Source organism: Malus domestica, chromosome 03 (genome assembly GCF_042453785.1).
Source record: "Malus domestica chromosome 03, GDT2T_hap1".
NCBI lineage: Eukaryota > Viridiplantae > Streptophyta > Magnoliopsida > Rosales > Rosaceae > Malus > Malus domestica.
In genome coordinates this window covers 6,909,030-6,929,211 of record NC_091663.1, presented here as the reverse complement: position 1 = coordinate 6,929,211, position 20,182 = coordinate 6,909,030, and the positions used below count along the sequence as shown (strand labels likewise).

Here is a 20,182-nt window from a genome sequence, read left to right as displayed (position 1 = left end):
TTCGGTGAAAAAAAATTCAGTGTCGGGAACACAGTTTAGTACACTAAGTGGTTGATTTTTTTTTGTTTTTTTCAAGTATCAAACTACTTGTATTATAACACTTTGTGTACGAGCCATATTCTCGGCACACTAAAAATCGGATTTTGCAGTGAAATTTCTAAGGCCAAATACACTCACCTGCTCCGTAACTTACAAGCCAATCTGATTTGACGATACGAGCCCAATTGACAGTAACTGCTAACCACCTTGCCGCGTATTTTTTACATCGATCAAGCTTTTGCGAGGAAGTCTACCAATTTAGACGACCCTCAACTTGCATTATATCTCAAGTCAACAGTTGGCCTTTCTATACATAACCAGACTTCTATTCAGACAAGATTGCGTTTTCTCTCTCGTGCGGGTGTTCTGCCTATGCCAGCCCCTCTCTCACTTCAGCTGCGAGTCCTCATTTTTGTCCATGCTCCCAGGTTAGGCCCCAGACACACAATCTTTCTGTACCAGATTGAAAACGAAATTGTTATCGTGGGAATCCTCAATTTTCCAGTTTAAAATTTTGGAAAGCAAGTAGAGGTTTTACTTTCAAGACGTACATGATATATGGGGAATATTTTTGTGTCATATATAGTATGCAATTTAACTCCGCCGTGTAAGTTTATCTTACATTGCCGGTCTCAAGCCCAGATAAAGGAGGAGGGGGAGGGCGTCAGGTAGTCGACAGCCGGCACTCCATGATTACGTCGAATCCTTATGAAAATGAATCCAGAACGAAATCGCGCTAAAGCTAGGGCATCACCTGTAAGTGGCGCGCTGTGTGGCCCGAGCACAGTGATAAGTGAGCAAGGGTCGCTGTATCTCCATCGGCACCCGGATGCAGTGTTAAATGAGCAATGGGGCTATAGAAACTTCTTTTCGAACGACTCCACTCAAAGTTGTTTGGGAGCATATGCTCCTATCAACTTTACACGGGACACACAAAAGAAGTACTTTGATCCTATTAGACGGGGAAGGGTGAAGAAGCTAGGACATAAGGGTAGAGTTCAAGAGAGCAAAATGCGTTTAGGAACGTGGAATATAGGAACCTTGACGGGAAAATCTATGGAAGTAGTAGAAGTTATGGTGAGGAGAAGGATAAATATTATGTGCCTACAAGAAACTAAGTGGGTTGGTCGTAAGGCAAAGGATCTAGAAAACTCAGGGTTTAAACTATGGTATTAGGGCACAAATAGAACGAGAAACGGTGTTGGCATCATCGTGGACAAGACCTTGACACAAGATGTTGAAGATGTCAAGAGGGTAGGAGATAGAATCATGGCAATCAAGATTGTAATAGGACAAGAACTTATCAATGTGATTAGTGCGTACGCACCTCAAGTAGGGTTGGATACGAATTCGAAGGAGAAATTTTGGGAAGACCTTGGAGACTTGGTGCAAGGAATTGCTCAAATGGAGAAGTTATTTATAGGAAGAGATTTAAATGGACACGTGGGCAGGGAGACAGGCAACTATGGAGGTTTTCATGGTGGCCATGGTTTTGGGGAGAGAAACGAGGATGGGGAAGCTATCTTGGATTTTGCAATGGCATATGATCTCTTATTAGCCAACACATTCTTTAAGAAGAGAGAAGAACATGTGATCACCTACAAGAGTGGGTCGTAAAAAACACAAATAGATTTTCTTATAATGAGGAAAGGGGATCGTATAACTTGTAAGGATTGCAAAGTTATACCAGGAGAGAGCGTGACTAATCAACATCGCTTGTTGGTGATGGATGTACATATCAAAAGAGTGAGAAAAAAGAACAAGACTTGGAAGTGCCCAAGGACTAGATGGTGGAATCTAAAAGAAGAAAAACAAGCCATTTTCAAAGAGAAAGTAATCACCCAGTGTGTGTGGGATAGAGAGGAGGAAGCTAACCAAATGTGGGATTCCATGGCTAGTTGTGTCCGAAAAGTAGCAAAAGAGGTATTAGGAGAGTCCAAGGGCTTTGCCCCACATCAAAAGGAATCTTGGTGGTGGAATGAGGAGGTACAAACAAAGGTGAAAGCTAAGAAGGAATGTTGTAAAGCCTTATACAAGGATAGGACCGATGAAAATGGTGAAAGGTATAGAAAAGCGAAGCAAGAGGCGAAGAAAGCTGTGAGAGAAGCTAAGTTAGCGGCTTATGACGATATGTATAAGCGAATAGATACCAAAGAAGGAGAGTTGGATATCTATAAACTAGCTAGAGCAAGGGAAAAGAAGACAAGGGACCTAAACCAAGTGAGGTGCATCAAGGATGAGGATGGAAAGGTTCTTGCTACAGAGAACGCGGTTAAAGACAGATGGAAAGTTTATTTTCATAATCTTTTCAATGAAGGACATGAAAGGAGTGCTTCTTTAGGGGAGTTGAGTAACTCAGAAGAGTGTAGAAACTACTCTTTTTATCGTAGAATCCGGAAGGAAGAAGTGGTTGTAGCTTTGAAGAAGATGAAGCATAGAAAAGCAGTAGGCCCAGACGATATACCAATCGAAGTGCGGAAAGTTTTGGGAGAGACAGGTATAACATGGCTCACTGACATTTTCAATAGGATTTTGAAAACGAAGAAGATGCCAAATGAGTGGCGAATGAGCACTTTGGTGCCTATCTACAAGAATAAGGGTGATGTACAAAATTGCATGAACTATTGGGGTATTAAGCTAATGAGTCATACAATGAAGCTCTGGGAGAGAGTCATTGAGCATAGATTGAGGCAAGAGACACGGGTTTCGGACAACCAATTCGAGTTCATGCCAGGACGCTCAACCATGGAGGCAATCTATCTCTTACGAAGATTGATGGAAAAATATAGAGATGGGAAAAAGGATTTACACATGGTCTTTATAGATTTGGAAAAAGCGTATGATAGGGTCCCAAGAGACATTCTTTGGAGGATTTTAGAGAAGAAAGGAGTACGAGTAGCATATATCCAAGCTATACAGGATATGTATGAAGGAGCAAAGACTGCCGTAAGAACTCATGAAGGACAAACCGAAAGCTTTCCCATAACTGTAGGATTACATCAAGGCTCATCCTTAAGTCCTTACCTTTTTGTGTTGGTAATGGATGAGATAACAGGACATATTCAAGATGATATTCCTTGGTGTATGCTTTTCGCAGACGATATAGTGTTGATAGATGAAACTCAGGAAGGGGTAAATGCAAAGCTTAACCTTTGGAGAGAAGTGTTGGAATCTAAAGGTCTTCGCCTAAGCCGATCAAAGACAGAATATATGGAGTGCAAGTTCAGTGCAAATGGAGGCCAAAACGAGTTAAGGGTGAGGATCGAAGATCAAGAAATACTAAAGAGCGACCGTTTTCGTTACCTAGGATCTATCTTGCAAAAGAACGGAGAATTAGATGGAGATCTCAACCATAGAATACAAGCTGGATGGATGAAGTGGAAGAGTGCATCCGGCGTGTTGTGTGACCACCGTATGCCACTGAAGCTCAAGGGAAAATTTTATAAGACGGCAATAAGGTCGGCGATGCTGTATGGCACAGAATGTTGGGCGGTGAAGCATCAACACGTACACAAAATGGGTGTAGCGGAGATGAGGATGCTTCAATGGATGTGTGGGCACACGAGAAAGGATAAGATTAGGAATGAGGATATCCGGGGTAAAGTAGGAGTAGCCGAAATTGAGGGAAAGATGAGAGAAAATCGGTTACGGTGGTTTGGACATGTGCAAAGAAGGCCTATTGACGCTCCGATTAGAAGATGCGACTATGGGACAGAGGTTCAGGGCCGAAGGGGTAGAGGAAGACCTAGGAAAACTTTGGAAGAGACCCTAAGAAAAGACTTAGAGTACTTGGATCTAACGGAGGACATGACACAGGACAGAACACAATGGCGTTCTAAGATTCATATAGCTGATCCCACTCAGTGACTTGGATTTTCCAAGTCTCCAACCGAGAAGTTTTCCTCACTCGGGAAATTAAGGGCACACTACCTCAACCTACATGTTCCACTCACAAAGCTTCAACATACAAGCTTCAACAAAAGAAAATTCAAAGAACTTAGCGAAGAAGGCTTTGGTGTATTTAACACAATACGTTGGAATGAAGGAAAACTTATTTATTGATATCCCCGATAAGTCACAAATATGTACATATACTTGAGTCAAAATAAACAAACAAGAGGGAGCCTTCACAAAGGTTGCTTAGGAGAAGTCTCAGCAGTCGGTAGAGCCCCAGAAAGAGAAGGCACCGGAGGGGGATCATTCGGAGCCTCAGTACTGGACAGAACCCTAGAAGGAGAAGGCATCAGAGGTTGATCATTTGGAGCTTCATTACGCGGTACAGCCCCAGAAGACGAAGACAATAAATGCCTTTGGAACAAACCCACAAATCTCTGATGATCAAGTAAAACCTGACCATCAGATTCCTTCATCTGGTCAAGCTTCCTTTTCATGTTTATAGCATAGTCATGTGCGAGCCGGTGCAACTGTTTATTCTCATGCTTGAGCCCTCTAATCTCCTGTTTGAGACTCATCACTTCAGCCGCCAAGGATTCAACTTGGCGGGTTCGAGCAAATAGGCGTTGGGCCATATTAGACACAGAACCTGCACACTGAACACTGAGAGCCAGAGAATCCTTAACTGCCAACTCATCAGACCGTTTGGAAAGTAGTCTGTTATCTTTGGGAGTGAGAAGGTTCCTGGCCACTACCGCAGCGGTCATATCATTCTTCATCACGGAATCCCCAACGGTAAGAGGACTAGTAGGGGAGACGAATGATGGGCGCCATATGTTGTCTGGAAAAGGCAGGGCTGCCTCTTCAACAAGGTTCAAGTCAAAACGACGATCGGAGGGGCCAGACATTTTCAAAGGTGTTGAAGAGAGAAGAGGTCGGACAAATCAAGATCTTAGAAGTGCAAGAATGGAGCTTCTACTGGTGGATATTCAAGTGTGCTTTGGAACTTAATGTCAGCCCCTATAAAAATCTGCACTCGACGAAGCTTCAGAAATCAAAGAGGCGTCTGCTCAGAAATCGAAGAGGCGTTTGCTTTCTCAAAAGATGGGCTGCTCAGAGACCACGAGGGTCGATCTCAGAAATCGAAGAGGCGTTTGCTTTCTCAAAAGCTAGGCTGCTCAAAGACCACGAAGGCCGATCTCAGAAATCGAAGAGGCTTGCTTTCTCAAAAGCTGGGCTGCTCAGAGACCACGAGGGCCGATCTCAAAAATCGAAGAGGCACCTACTTTTCCAGCCTTGTCAGCACCTGTCACACGCACACTCGGCTTTGCGGAAATTATGGGCATTCTGTTAAAGAATTCTGGCGAAGTAGAAAGCACATGAATCGTACTGTTCAATCACCCACTTCCCACACGCAACAGTAGCTCATGGGTACCACAGATAACTTTGCCAAAGTTCTCTGACAAAGTTGAGACACGTGAAGCTTGCAGCTCCCACTACATCGCTCTGACCAAGAAGGGTAAAAGAATAGCAAAGAAACAACACTAACAAAGTTTAGACACATAAATTTTGAAGGTCTAGCTACCATATTATTACCCACAAGGGTAAAGGAACAGTACCACTGCTGGATAATTGGAAAGTCCCGGTGTGTCAACCTCTGTGCTTCGTGGCAAGGTAGACTAGCAAACATGCCCAACCTTTACTCACATTCAAGAAAACACTCCCAACAAGATTGCTTGCTCCAAAATCGAAGAGGCACCGCCCTCCGAATCTCGAGAGCCAGACTCCCAACATGATTACTTTCTCAAAAATCAAAGAGAGGGTAAAGGAACAGTACCACTGCTGGATAATTGGAAAGTCCCTGTGTGTCAACTTCTGTGCTTCGTGGCAAGGTAGACTAGCAAACATGCCTAACCTTTACTCACATTCGAGAAAACACTCCTAACAAGATTGCTTGCTCCAAAATCGAAGAGGCACCGCCCTCCGAATCTCGAGAGCCAGACTCCCAACATGATTACTTTCTAAAAAATCGAAGAGAGGGTAAAGGAATAGTACCACTGCTGGATAATTGGAAAGTCCCTGTGTGTCAACCTCTGTGCTACGTGGCAAGGTAGACTAGCAAACATGCCCAACCTTTACTCACATTCGAGAAAACACTCCCAACAAGATTGCTTGCTCCAAAATCGAAGAGGCACCGCCCTCCGAATCTCGAGAGCCAGACTCCCAACATGATTACTTTCTCAAAAATTGAAGAGACACTGCTATCTGAATCTCGAGAGCCAGACCCCCAGCATGATTGCTTTCTCAAAAATCGAAGAGGCATCGTTCTCCGAATCTCGAGAGCCAGATCCCCGACAGGATTGCTTGTTCGAAAACCGAAGAGGCACCAATTTCCCAACTTCAAGAGCTGGATCTCCTTGGATAAAGTTTGTCTGTAATCTTCACACGCAACATCAGCTTTCCAGATACCACAGACCACTTTTTCAAAGTGCTCTGACAGAGTTAAAACATGTGAAGCTGGTAGCTCCCACTACCGTGCTATGACCAAGCAGGGTAAAGGAATAACATTATTACTTGATGTTAGGGAGACTCCTATATATGTCGACCTCCATCCCTAACGGATAGGCAGACCTGCAAAAATGCTCAACCTTTCCTCTTATCTGAGAGGGCACTTCCAACGAAGCCTTTCGAAATATTCAGCTTTCTTTCCCCCCAATAATACCTCTGTAAACAAGCTATACTAGAGCAAGAATATCTCATATCATCAGGGTTAAAAGCAAGAGTATCCCATATCATGCTTTTTCCCTGTCTTTTCCTTTGGCCTTGTTCTTACCTGCAAGACAAAGAGAAAGAGAGCAATCAGTCAGCACTTGAATCAAGCTTCTAGCCAGGAACTGACTGCCTGGAACCCCTTACCTGATTACTTACCTGACATTGCTCTCGAGTACTCATCTTCAACATCTTATGCTTCCAGAGAAGATACCGCATCTGCATGAGGAACAGATAGGGCAAGTGAGAAGGATACAAGGAAGCATGTGGAGACAAGCGTAACAGCACACGTGCCGATACATCTAGGGGTGGGCACGGGCCGGGCCTGGCCCAAATTTGAAGGGACCGGACCGGACCCGCTTTAAAATGGAACGGGGCGGGGCGGGGCGGGTATTGAAATTTCTGAAGTTGAAACCGGACATAACCCGGCCTGTTTGAAACGGGCGGTTCGGGCCGGGTCCACGGGTCCAACGGAAGGGAACGACGTCGTTGTCTATCTTCTTCCGATGCGAAACCTAGATGCCCAGCGACAACCTTCACCGTCGCGCCGTTCAGCATCGTCACGTCTCCGGCGAACACCACTCGAATCTGTGACTGATGCATGTCGGTCTGAGTATATTACGAGTGTGCAAATACCACTCAGATCCATGACAAAGAGCTTTATTTGCACAGAACACTCGGATCCATGACAGATCCGAGAGAAATGAGGGACGTGTAGAGAGTGAGACTGTGAAAGAGTGAGAGAAAGGGGTGAGAGAGAAATGAGAGTATTGAATTCCAACGATGTTGGCGATGACGAAGCCGAGTATGAAGGTGTCCGAGGAAGAAGAGAGAGACTGCGAGTCTTGGTCCTGGGAAGAAAGAGCGGCAAAGTCATCTGCGTCTCGGGAAGAAAGAGCGGCAAAGTCATCTGCGAAGCCAAGGGTGTCTATGTCCAACGGGAATACGAGAGAAACGTGAATGTCGTGAGAAATCACCTCTTGCTGCAGAGCCTCGGCCAAGCCACGGAGCCCGAACTTGCTGGCGGAGTAGGCCGTGTAGCCGTAGATTCCGACTTGGCCGGCCTGGGATGACATCAGCGCGATCGAGCTCCGGAATGAGAGTTGCAGAGATGGGGGAGAAGAAACAGAGAAGAGGAATGAGGGAGAAGGGAGAAGGTTCGAGAGATTGGGTGTGTGTTCTCGAGAGTGAGAGAACCATCACGGGGAGGGACAAAAAAAAGTGGGCCTGGGATAGTAACAGTACCCAACACAGGGTATTTTTGCAAACGGGCCGGTCCGGGTACCCGTTTTTCTATACTTTTGGAACCGGCCCGAACCTAAAATTTCAAAGACCCGCCCCGCCCCGCCCCGTTTCTCTTTTTTAAAATTAGGACCCGCCCCGAACCGCTAATACCCGCCCCTACCCGCGGATCCAGGACCCGTTTGCCCACCCCTAGATACATCCACTACTCTGTCAAAAGCAAAAGTATCCCATATCAGCAAGGTCGAACGTACTCTAGATTTGATGGACTTGTTTTGGCCCTCAAATTCTTCAGTCGGCCTTATACTCTAGAGGAAACCAGAAAATCCCTCCAGCCCAGTTCAAGAATAAGCCTGTGGAAAGTTACTTCTTCAAAAGCAAAAGTATCCCATATCATCTCTTCTCATTTTTCTTCTCTTTATCCTTCATGCTGCCTGCAAGATAGGGAGAATGTGAACAATCAGCCGGAGCTCTGATTGCTTACCTTGTCTGTCACCTCTTTCAGCAGATCCCCTAGCTCGGCGACTTGGGGGACTTCTACTACATAGTTTGTATCGCGCTTGACCAAGCCTGAAACTACAAGTAAGCTTCAAGTGAAATTGATACATTACCTTGTGCATCTCTACCAGTTACAGATACCACCCCTGGATGGAGGAAGAGTACTTCTAGAGAAGATGCCACATCTACCTATGAGACAGATAAGGCAAGTCAAGACGATACCACACTCCGGTACTTAGAAGTTTCGTGGTTACGAGATCATTCTCCCACAATATTTCCTAATGTCATTTGTACTAAATCATTTACTTGTACTCACTAAAGGAAAGCTTGAACCTATGTACTTGTGTAAACCCTTCACAATTAATGAGAACTCCTCTATTCCGTGGACGTAGCCAATATGGGTGAACCACGTACATCTTGTGTTTGTTTTCCTATCTCTATCCATTTATATACTTATCCACACTAATGACCGGAGCAATCTAGCGAAGATCACAAAAAGTGACTGTTTTCGCTACCTAGGATCTATCTTGTAAGAGAACGGAGAATTAGATGGAGATCTCAACCATAGAATACAAGCTGGATAGATGAAGTGTAAGAGTGCATCCGGCGTGTTGTGTGACCGTCGTAGGCCACTGAAGCTCAAGGGAAAATTTTATAGGACGACAATAAGGCCAGCGATGTTGTATGGCACAGAATGTTGGGCGGTGAAGCATCAACACGTACACAAAATGGGTGTAGCGGAGATGAGGATGCTTCGTGGGATGTATGGGCACACGAGAAAGGATAAGATTGGGAATGAGGATATCCGAGGTAAAGTAGGAGTAGCCAAAATTGAAGGAAATATGAGAGAAAATCGGTTCCGATGGTTTGGACATGTGCAAAGAAGGCCTACTGACGCTCCGGTTCGAAAATGTGACTACGGACAGAGGTTCAGGGCCGAAGGGGTAGAGGAAGACCTAGGAAAACTTTGGAAGAGACCCTAAGAAAGGACTTGAGTACTTGGATTTAACGGAGGACATGACACAAAACCGAGCGCAATGGCGTTCTAGGATTCATATAGCCGACCCCACTTAGTGGGAAAAGGCTTTGTTGTTGTTGTTGTTGTTGTATATATAGTATGCAATTTCGCAGACTATTTGTGTTTTTTTTTTATATTTTTTACTGGTTGTATTACCAAATAGCTTACTTTAACAAGTTGTGCTGTCTCCAGCAGATTGCTTGTGAAATTAATCTCATTATTCTATTGTGAGAACCACATCTCCAATGGCATCAAGCTCCTTGGGTTTGAATTCATCTCCTCCAAATCCTCAGGGGAAATATGATGCCTTTATGAGTTTTACATGAGAAGGCGTCAGCAAGTTTTTTCGAGATACTCTATGTACAGAGTTTAAGAAGTGCGAACTAAAAACTATTGGTCATTGTATTTAAAGAATTGAGCGCGAGAATCAAGTACTCAGAAATTTAATTCAGAATTCGAGGACTGCAATTACTATTCTTGAAGAGAATTATGCATCATCATTATGGGCATTGGATGAGCTTGAATTGATTCTTGAATCCCATGGAAAAAGAAAAACGGTGCTACCAATTTTCTATAATGTCGATCCCTCTGACGTACGAAACCAAACATGGAGTTTTGCTGAAGCCTTTGCTAAACACGAAGAAACATATAAGGATGACCCAGACAAGATTCGAAGGTGGAGGGCTGCTTTAGGCCATCTCCAACCGAGGGCTGGCCAAAGGGCTCGTTTAAGCCCTCTGGCCCTCTAAGATTCCCCAAGATATTAATATTTTAATGAACAGTACATGGCCATATTTGCCTCCGTCTCCAACCGAGGGCCAGAGGGCCAAAGGGCTCGTTTTAGCCCTTTCACAAAAAACCGTCTCCAACCGAGGGCCAAAGGGCCATAGGGCCAAACATAATTTATTATTTAAATTTAAAAACTACAACAACTTAAATTTAAAAACAACAACTTATATTTAAACACTACAAATTAAATTTAAAAACAACATTAACTTAAATTTAAAAATTACAACGACTTAAATTTAATATCCATAATCAATATCATCTTCATCATCCGCCATTGTAGGAGTATAGTCAGAGGTAAACAATTGCCGCCGAGCCATAATTTCTTTTTTTTTTCCTTATCAAAATAGGCCTTACTCATTGGAGTGTAATTCGAAGTGTTCCTTTCCATATTCTTATCATCCATCTCTTCTTGTATTTGTTTGGCTCGCTCTTCATGTCTACACTTCCTTTCTTCCGCCTCACGGGCATTTTGCTCCGCCAATAATCGAAATGAGGCCGCCACTTCATGTTGAGCGGCGTAATCAGCATTTGCCTGGCCCTTTTCCCTTAACCTTCGGGCCTTGTTTCGTCCCATAGCCCTAGGTAAAGAAATTTCGGATGGAGTCAGATTTTCTACCCTTGTTTGTTGAATGGTAGGAGATCCATCTTCATTCATATCTACAGATGGGGATGCAACTTCCAAAGGATCCACTCTATGTTGAGGTGGATCTTCAAATAACACCCACCCTTTACAAATTTCCCAACAACCATGAAACTGAAAGGGTTTTGAGCTGCCCTCCATATACAATTCCTCCGCTTAGCGTACCTAGAAAATATAATTAAAAAAATTTTAGGAAATTAATTCACGAAATTAATGTAATATAATTAAACATTTAAAATAAACTGGAAAAACACTAACTTCGTCATAGTAATTGGCGCCGCTTTCATGTCTACTTGCTGCTGCTAATAGTGCTTGATGCCATTTATTCAAACTTGGATGAAGATGTTTCTTCCATCTTGAAGAACAACTTTCGTGGTTTCGGGTATTCGGTGGAATGGTGCCTTCGTAGAACTCTAAGTATTTTTTGGACACACGAGTCCAAACACCTTCACTTGTTTGAGAAATCCCCCTCACACTATCTTCTGATATCCATTTATAAGCCTTGCAAAGAGCTTCATCTTCTTTTCGGGTCCAAGCCCTACCTTTCATTGCAGATGAGGCCATTTTTTTTGAAAAAAAATGAAGGAAATATTGAAGGAAATATTGCAAATGAAATGAAGAAATATTATAGATGAAGGAAATATTGAAAAATTGAAACAAATATTATAGATGAAGGAAATATTGGAAAATATATTGAAGGAAATATTGAAAAATTGAAACAAATATTATAGATGAAGGAAATATTAGAAAATATATTGAAGGAAATATTGAAGGAAATATTGAGAAATATATTGCAAATGAAATGAAGAAATATTATAGATGAAGGAAATATTGAAAAATTGAAACAAATATTATAGATGAAGGAAATATTGGAAAATATATTGAAGGAAATATTGAAAAATTGAAACAAATATTATAGATGAAGGAAATATTAGAAAATATATTGAAGGAAATATTGAGAAATATATTGAAGGAAATATTGAAAAATATTGAAGAAGGAAATATTGCAAATGAAGTGAAGAATTGAAAGAACTTCACCATATTTATAGAAGAAAAAAATGTTTAAATTAAATTTAAAAAAAAAAAAAAAAAGCCAACGGCTAGCTGACTCAGCTAGCCGTTACATTAAAAAACATTTCAAACTATTAAAAAAAAAAACCTCTTTAATGCTGTCGGTTTTAACCGACAGCAATAGAAAACATTAAAAAAAAAATAAGCCAGCCCCCCTCCAGCCCTCCAGCCCTCTCCGATCCCGTGGGCCCCTCCCAGATTCCAGAGCCCTCTGGCCTAGCCCTCGGTTGGAGACGGTTTTAGGGCTATTTTCGGCCCTCTGGCCCTCTGGACCCTTCGGTTGGAGATGACCTTAACCCAAGTAGCAAACCTCTCTGGATGGGATTCAAGGGGCCGGTATGCATATATTTTTATAGACTCTTTTCTTCTGCTAAATGATGTATGTTTGCAACACCGCATTGATATTGCTGTTAGATGAGTAAAATTCAAAAATTATGTAGTAGCTAGATTAAATCACAATCATCTAGGGAAAAAAATGCACTCACTGACCAAAGTTATTGTAGGAGAAATTACAAAAACGAGAGTGAGAGAGAGGATGGAAAAGTGATTAATAGTCTCTTTTCTTTGTTGTAGGCACGAATCAGAGCTCATTAAAGAAATTGTTGATGACATACGGAGGAAATTGCACCCTGTGTTTCCTTCTACGATCCCCTCTTCGATACTGGCTAAAACATCAACACCTTTTTCTTCTCAAAGATGGAAGTATGATGTGTTTATGTGTTTTAGAGGCAAAGACACCCGCTTGAATATTGTGGATCATATGTACGCTTCATTGGAGCAGAAAGGAATTACCACCTTTAGAGATGATAAAAGGCTTGAGAGAGGACAATCTATTTCCTCAGGAATTGTAAAAGCAATTGAAGAATCACTGATTTCCCTCGTCACTCTTTCAAAGAACTTTGCCTCCTCAACTTGGTGCTTGGATGAGCTTGTGAAGATTCTTTAATGCACAGAAAAATCTAACTTGCACACGATTCTCAAGGCCTTTACAGAACATGAAGAAGCATTGTCAGACATGGTCGGTATCAAGTGTAATACAAGGGCCTCTCCCAGACCCTGCGTAAAGCGGAAACCTTGTGCACTGGGTACGATGACCTTTATTGATTTTGAATGTTATATTTTTATAAGTCGCCAATGCCTATAATTTTTCACGATTGTTCTTTTCCTAATTGTTTTATTTCACTTTCAGGAAAATAAGTAAAGTTGGCATTTCGGTTCACTACGATGGAGAGTGGGTTAGTACTGCATACGTTGGTGGTAAAGCGAAAGAAATAGTGGTGTCAAAGGACATTACTTTTGAGGAGCTTCTAGGTAGCGTGTATCGTATCGTCGGGATAGATCCATATGAGTATGAGATTATAATGAAGACTACAGATGACTCAAAATTGCCTGCTCAACCAGTACAGATAGTCGATGATGAGGACTTGTCATTTTAAATAGAACAGAGTCTATGTTTGGATAAAAGCTCGAAGATGAATATTCTTAAACCCCGAGTATCTTCTCCTAGAACTACAAGGTAAACTTTTTCGCTCTTTTTGTCAAATTGAAATGGTTGGATATTTTCTTCTGGTTTATTGCTCATCATCCTCATCTTTCAAGGTGACTGATGATTATCATGACCGATGATGAAAATGAAAGTCCCTTGTTTTCCATCAAGTATAGTCCTCCACTAGGTCGGAATTTGTCGAAACCCACACAAACTACGTCAGCATAAGGCACAAGGTTCTTTACTAGACGACAATGGTCACATTTGAGTACATAGCCGGAATCCTCCAAGAGCAGCATATCCAATAGCGGAGCTAGGAATTTTTTATCGGGTGGGCTAACTTAAAATTTTAAATTTTTATAAATAAAGAAACTTGATACCGTATTTTTCAACGTATCAGCTAGCTTAAAAATTTTCACAAGGTGAGCCAAATTTTTTTTGTAATTAAACAAATACGTATTAAAATTAAACAAATCCAAACTGGTATATTTACAAGAAACGATGAGAAAAATATTGTAAGAAAAAGAGATGGTTTACAAACTGTATTATATTTTTTTTTTTGTCGAACAAACTGTATTATATAATTTTATATAGTTAAACCTAAAGAATTCGAATTAGTGACTAAATATTTGTTGGGCTACATTCGAAAATCAATCAAAATTACATGTAAAATTTTATTTTTCACCTCAAGCTACCTCGGCTACAGCCCGGGGCAGCCCTTAACTTGGCTCCGCCAGTGAGCATATCACTAGATTTTTAGAGAACAAAGAAGCAAGAACAAAAAAAGAGGAGGAAGAAAGATACTCATCCCCAGACAGCTAGGGTTTATTTTAATCAATCAATTTATTTCTACTTGTAGTTGTAGAGTAAGTTTCTTTCATTTAATCAGTTTATATACTTTCTTTGCTAACTAATTTTTTCCATGTATTTTCAGGAAAATTAATAAACTTAGACTTTTGGTTAACTATGATGGGAAGTGGGGCAATTCTATATACATTGGTGGTAAAACGAAGGGAATTATGGTTTCAGACAGCATTACCTATGAAGGACTTGTGCAGAGACTGTATCATATTCTTGAGGTAGATCCCAGTGAATATAAGATCATAATAACGACGGCATATGGATCAAAATTACCAACCCAACCGTGAAGCTAATCGATGATGATGACCTGACATTTTTCATTGACGAGAGTCTGTCATTGGACGAGGGCTCGAAAATTCCTTTGTGCATCACTCTCCAACGACGGTTTTATCGTTGGCATCTTTTTTCTTCTTCGTTTGTTCTTCTCTTTTCTTTTCTGATGCTTGTCTTTGTGAATGTCTCCTACGTTGCCTTTTGAGTACTCGAAGCCCTAGATTGCAAGCTATGAAAAAATTAGTTCATTGCTTTTGTAGTTGTCTCTGTTGTTGATATTGTAGTGGTCTTAGTTTCCCTGCAACTGCGTGCTTTTATCTTATGCTATTATTCAAAATGTAGCCCTATATAGCTTTCCAAGCAAATTAATTTTCAATTTTCCCAAATTCTTTTCTCGCATTTAGAGTAATTTTATTTTCTCGAACTTAGCGTAAATTTTAAATTTCTTGTAATTTACTTCCTTGCCATTTATTTTATCGCAATTTACTTTTTTGCATTTTATTTTATCGCAATAGGAGTATTGTAATGTTTTACTTATCAATTCAATCCATTTGACTAGTTCATTTGGGTTGCTACAATACACCTCCTCATGCATTCCATCTCACCATATCAATCATCAAGGTCTAAAATATCGATATTATCCCGATATTTCTATCGAAATTTTCATGTTTTTAGACTATCGATATTTCCGATATCATCGATATTTTAGATCTTGATAGGACTCTATGTGGTACCAAGTCACTCATGTATCTTACCATGCAATGTATAAAGTGTAAAATATTGTACTAATTCATTATATATAAATGATTATGGTGTGTTTAAATTTCTTTCATTAATTACTACATATTTTCTACACTCACAATGTTTGCCAGCTAGCTATATAATCAACTTAAATCAGTTAAATCCATCATGCAATGCATTTCCTTCCATTTTTTTGTGATAAACTAATAGATAATTGACTAAATAAACATCCTGCAAAGTTTTAATAAAAATTTCCAAGTTTTTCTTACAATTTCAGTGATTTTTATTTAATTTTTATCGATATTGATAATATCCCGATATTTCCATCGAAATTTTCGTATTTTTAGATTACCGATATTTCTGATATCATCGATATTTTAGACCTTCTAAATCACCAAACTTGTTTCCACCCATCCATGCACTCATCATGTCCGCACGGACAATGCCCATCTCATACTCAGCCTGATCACCATGTGGCCGAGACTAGTTTTGTGACCAATTGTAATCCAACCTATGAAAAAGGAAAGAAAAACTAATTACAATAAGATTTTGCCATTTAGGTCTACTGATCTAATACTATTCATCTTTCATCTACAAATAAAAAAATTTTATCTTATAAATGACGCGTCCGAAACTAATATATTCTCTCATTATCCATTAGTGTGAATGTACCATTTGTAGCAAAATAAATAAATTACAAGAAGAATTACATCAAAGATTTATTTATATATTTTTCCATAAAAAGGTTTCTATCTACGACCGTAAAGCCCTACGCCTAAACCCCCTGCGCCTGACCCCTCCCTCCAAAACAAGGAGAAGCGGTAGTTTCTCGTTTCCCAAACAAACCCTTCATCAATCTCACAGTCACTGACCAACTCCTCCCCTTCATCACACCTCCAATGGCGACTCGCGCATTTTCGCGATCAAAGTCGTCATTTTTCTCCTCAGTACTCCTTCAAAACCTAAAAACAACACCAATCAAAACCACCCCATTGCTTCTAAACTCCACAATTCCAGAGCTCGAAATCAAATCCTGCAGACCCATTTCTGGGTTCAGGCTGTATCACGACGGGAGGCCCAGAGGACCGCTCTGGAGGGGCAAGAAGCTGATTGGCAAAGAAGCGCTTTTCGTAATCTCGGGTTTGAAGCGGTTCAAGGACAACGAAGAGAAGCTCGGGAAGTTTGTAAAGACCCACGTTTTGAGGCTTCTGAAGATGGATATGATTGCTGTGCTCACGGAGCTCGAGCGCCAGGAAGAAGTTGCTTTGGCAATTAAGGTATCGAATTTCTGTGGTTAAATTTTGAGATTTTTATTTTTTTTTTCGCATTTGATCTTCTGGGTTGTTGTGAAATTTGTACTCGCGGGTGTTGAATTTGTGCTGTGTGAATCCACTTATTTGTTGCTAGTTTATGATTGTTGCAAAAAGGGGATCAGTGGGTTGCACGCAATGTGTTTGATTGAATGCCTGACTCAATGTGCGCTCTTGGGCACCTTCAAATATGCTTTGTCAATGAGTTTAACAGTAGTAGGAGAAATGCATAGCTTTCGTGTAAGTATTTCTGGGTATTCCTGTGAGTAATGCAGGTTCATGGTATATGGTAAAGCGTGATTGGAGTGACGTGGTTTTCATGGCCAAATCCATCTTTGATTCAAAACGGGCATTTTTTCACTGGTAGCTATAGGTGCTATAACAGCTTTTTGGATTTTGAAATAGCTAGTAATGGTGAAATGTTGAAATCTCTCAAGAGTCAAGACGACCATATTAATAACACTCACTGCCATATTTCCCATTTGAATTTGCGAAAAACAAGAAAAGTTATTTTGAATTGCGGATGTATTATTTCCTTCAAGAAGTCAGGTTGAAACCCAACTCTTCAAATACACAATGGTGTTTTCAAATTTAATTGTTGTCTGTGTTAAATGCAAAACCACATTACAGGTATGCTGTCGTTTTGCAGACTTGTATATCGGAGTACTCAAGAGGAAAATTGGATTTAGACCATTATTTGAAATGAAATTCCTTCTGGACTGCACCATCTTTATTTCTGTTTACATACATATGCAATGAACATATGTGTTTGTTTATTGGAATTACAAGTGACTCGGTGAATTTTCAGGTATTTAACGTGATTCGAAGGCAAGACTGGTACAAACCGGATGTCTATCTGTACAAGGACTTGATTATTGCATTGGCAAGATCTAAGAAAATGGAGGATGTTATGCTACTGTGGGACATCATGAAAAAGGAGGATCTATTTCCTGATTCTCAAACATATACAGAAGTTATCAGGGGTTTTTTGAACTCTGGTTGTCCAGCAGATGCGATGAACATATATGAGGACATGAAGCAGTCTCCAGATCCACCGGAGGAGCTGCCGTTCCGGATTTTGTTGAAGGGACTTCTGCCACATCCCCTTTTGAGAAACAGAGTCAAGCAAGACTTTGAGGAGCTGTTTCCCGAACAGCATGTGTACGATCCCCCAGAAGAGATATTTGGCATGCGCGGCTGAGGTCTGCATTCTATGATTTGAGCTTCTCTCCACACAGATGTTATATTGATTTCATCGTCCCGATTAAAATTTATTTGGTTTCAGGGCTTAAATTTTTCTGTCTCTTCATCGGAGGGGGTCGTATCCCAACCGATTCTAGGATGATGGATTGCCTGCTAAAACCTTTAGGTGGTTTATCCCGTAAAATGACATGTAAAATTGTTCCTTCTTTAAAGTATCGAAGATTGGAGTTCTTGGAACGGAACTTTTCATATTTTGTAAATGTTCATGTAGGCATGTGAATTTTTGACCTGTCTATGTTGACATAGATGAGCATGTATACGATTGATTGTGGTTTTTGTACCCTTTGTATCGTGGCACTGCTAATCTCCAAAATTAGGAGGCTGCAGTAGTACTTGGATCCAAATTGGATTGGGCCTCGCTGAATTCAAATTGGGCTGTCTAAAATAATGTAATTGTCCAGTAAGAGTGCTTCTAAGACAAACATCGATTTACAATTTTTTGAAGAATGTTACTTTCTCATTTGAACATTCTCGTTTTACTTTTTCTACTCTCCTTTTCATCTTACAATGTTACGTGATGATTTGCACCATTATTTCCTAACCCCCACTTTAAAGGTCAACTCTTGTAGAAATCAACCAAATCCAAAATCGTTTAGTCATCTAATGATATAGATTTATGTTATTTAGTTGAACACTTAAATTTTAACAATGTTAAACGAATAGTTAATGACTTTTTATTGGTTGATTTTCAGTAAAGTTGATATTAAAGGTTGAACTAGAAAGAAGACGATTCCAATCATTGTGCAACATTGCACGATGAGAAGGAGAACAACGTTAATGCTAAGGAGACTCTTAAAGTGAGACTTTTTATGGACTATCTGTCACTTTACAGTGTAATGGTAATTCTCGTGTCAACATTATAAAACATTATACCAAAAACATGAGATGACATAGAGAGCCACGAAGAATTCTATTTGTGAAAAAATCTCCTTAGCATTTCTCATCATGTCAATCCTAATCCTAGCTGAATTCCAACTGTCCTTGATTCTTTTATTGCAAGTAGACATTCGGATGAGAATAATTCATATTTCTAACCCTTCTATTCAAAGTAAAGTGACAATACTACTTTTTCTTTTGCACTTTTACTCATTTACTTTTAAATTGTTATTGTACACTTAGTGGGAGGTTGATATTAATATATGATGACATTGTGTTGGCTTTATAGTAGTAAAGATAAAGATTAGCAGTTGGGATTAGTGTCTTCATCATATATTCCAAACCGTATTTTTACTATAGAGAAATGCAAATGAGACTTTTTAAAGTAAGATTATCTGTTATCTCACATTATAACATTAATTATTAAGCTAATATTATAAAATACTGTGCAAAAAATTCGTGGCAAAGAGTCCTATTTTTTAGAGTCTCTCCTTGCTGAGAAATGTTAAAGGAGACTCTCATAGTGAGAATCTTCATGGTCTTTCTACCACCTCACAGTCAAGGACCGAAAGATTGGGAAATTTTTGTTGAAGAAAGAGAAATGTTAAGGAAGCTCTCTTAAAGTGGAACTCTCCATAGACTCTCTGCAACCTCACAGAGTCACAGTTTAACGTCAAAGACTCAAAAATTGGAAATTTTTTGCTGAAGAAAGAGAAATGCTAAGGAGACCATCTCAAAAGTAGGACTCTCCATCATTTCATATTTTTGGCACAATTCATATGTCAACATTATAAAATATTGTGACAAAACATGAGATGACAGAAAGACTAGAGAAAGCCTCACTTTAAAAGAATCTCACCTTAAAAGAGTTTCCTTAGCATCCAACCGACCTATAGTAAGCAAAAGTGACACATAGAGATTTAAACTTAATCACCAAAACCCATTCAAATTCATATTATTTCAAACCAATAATTGTACCAACTTTGTCGTAAGCATCCCACTTAGTACAAGAAGTCCCACCTCAAGCTAAACCCATATCCAAACAAAATTGCATATATAATACGATGTTCACACAATTTGCCATTGTTCTAGGTCATGACATCTCATCGTTTTGGAATATCTTTGCCTGTGTAGTACAAATAGAGTAATATGACTTCCCACATCCTCACGAACGTGAGATGGAAGCATGTGTGGAGGTTGGACGCAGCAAGTGGAAGCCTGTTTTGATGTTATAGGGAAGCCTCAAGATCTTTTAAACACCTATTTCAAGACTTCCGTCTTTATTGAGAAATACTTTTAAGCAGAATCACATAATTCATACTAACTACAAATTCGTACTAAATATATGCTCAAATTCGTACTAAAAAAAGCTTCAAAGAAAAGCTTCAAATTATTGAGCTTCAAATTCGTAC

General features: G+C 40.2%; 1 protein-coding gene and 3 long non-coding RNA genes across 6 annotated transcripts; 3 read left to right on the top strand and 1 right to left on the bottom strand.

Annotated features, from left to right (window-relative positions):
- The first annotated feature begins 336 nt into the window (after positions 1–336).
- Positions 337–13,003, top strand: LOC139194412 (uncharacterized). Its single transcript, XR_011579207.1, has 3 exons — positions 337–467; positions 9,656–10,186; positions 12,534–13,003. It is a non-coding gene; the product is annotated as an uncharacterized lncRNA (long non-coding RNA).
- On the bottom strand, positions 12,766–13,748 carry LOC139194413 (uncharacterized). Its single transcript, XR_011579208.1, has 2 exons — positions 13,144–13,748; positions 12,766–13,004 (listed from the first exon to the last, which is right to left on the bottom strand). It is a non-coding gene; the product is annotated as an uncharacterized lncRNA (long non-coding RNA).
- A 432-nt stretch (positions 13,749–14,180) lies between these two features.
- Positions 14,181–14,833, top strand: LOC108170823 (uncharacterized). The gene is made up of 2 exons (XR_001787289.3): positions 14,181–14,269; positions 14,381–14,833. It is a non-coding gene; the product is annotated as an uncharacterized lncRNA (long non-coding RNA).
- Positions 14,834–16,044: 1,211 nt separating this feature from the next.
- Positions 16,045–18,819, top strand: LOC103448525 (protein THYLAKOID ASSEMBLY 8-like, chloroplastic). 3 transcript variants are annotated; one of them, XM_070818884.1, is made up of 3 exons: positions 16,081–16,598; positions 17,440–17,833; positions 18,587–18,819. In XM_070818884.1, the coding sequence occupies exons 1-2, from the start codon at positions 16,221–16,223 to the stop codon at positions 17,830–17,832; spliced, it is 771 nt and encodes a 256-aa protein (XP_070674985.1). In that variant the 5' UTR covers positions 16,081–16,220; the 3' UTR covers position 17,833; positions 18,587–18,819. The 3 variants fall into 3 exon arrangements, with proteins under 3 accessions (XP_008386010.1, XP_070674985.1, XP_008386011.1); XM_008387789.4 differs by lacking the exon at positions 18,587–18,819 and adding an exon at positions 17,917–18,174; XM_008387788.4 differs by lacking the exon at positions 18,587–18,819 and having other exon boundaries at positions 16,045–16,598; positions 17,440–18,174.
- Positions 18,820–20,182: the final 1,363 nt, after the last annotated feature.

Coding starts and splice junctions, on each gene's coding strand:
- LOC103448525 (XM_070818884.1), top strand. CDS start 16,221: ATGGCGACTCGCGCATTTTCGCGATCAAAGTCGTCATTTTTCTCCTCA. Junction 16,599..17,439: donor AAGTTGCTTTGGCAATTAAG/GTATCGAATTTC, acceptor GTGAATTTTCAG/GTATTTAACGTGATTCGAAG.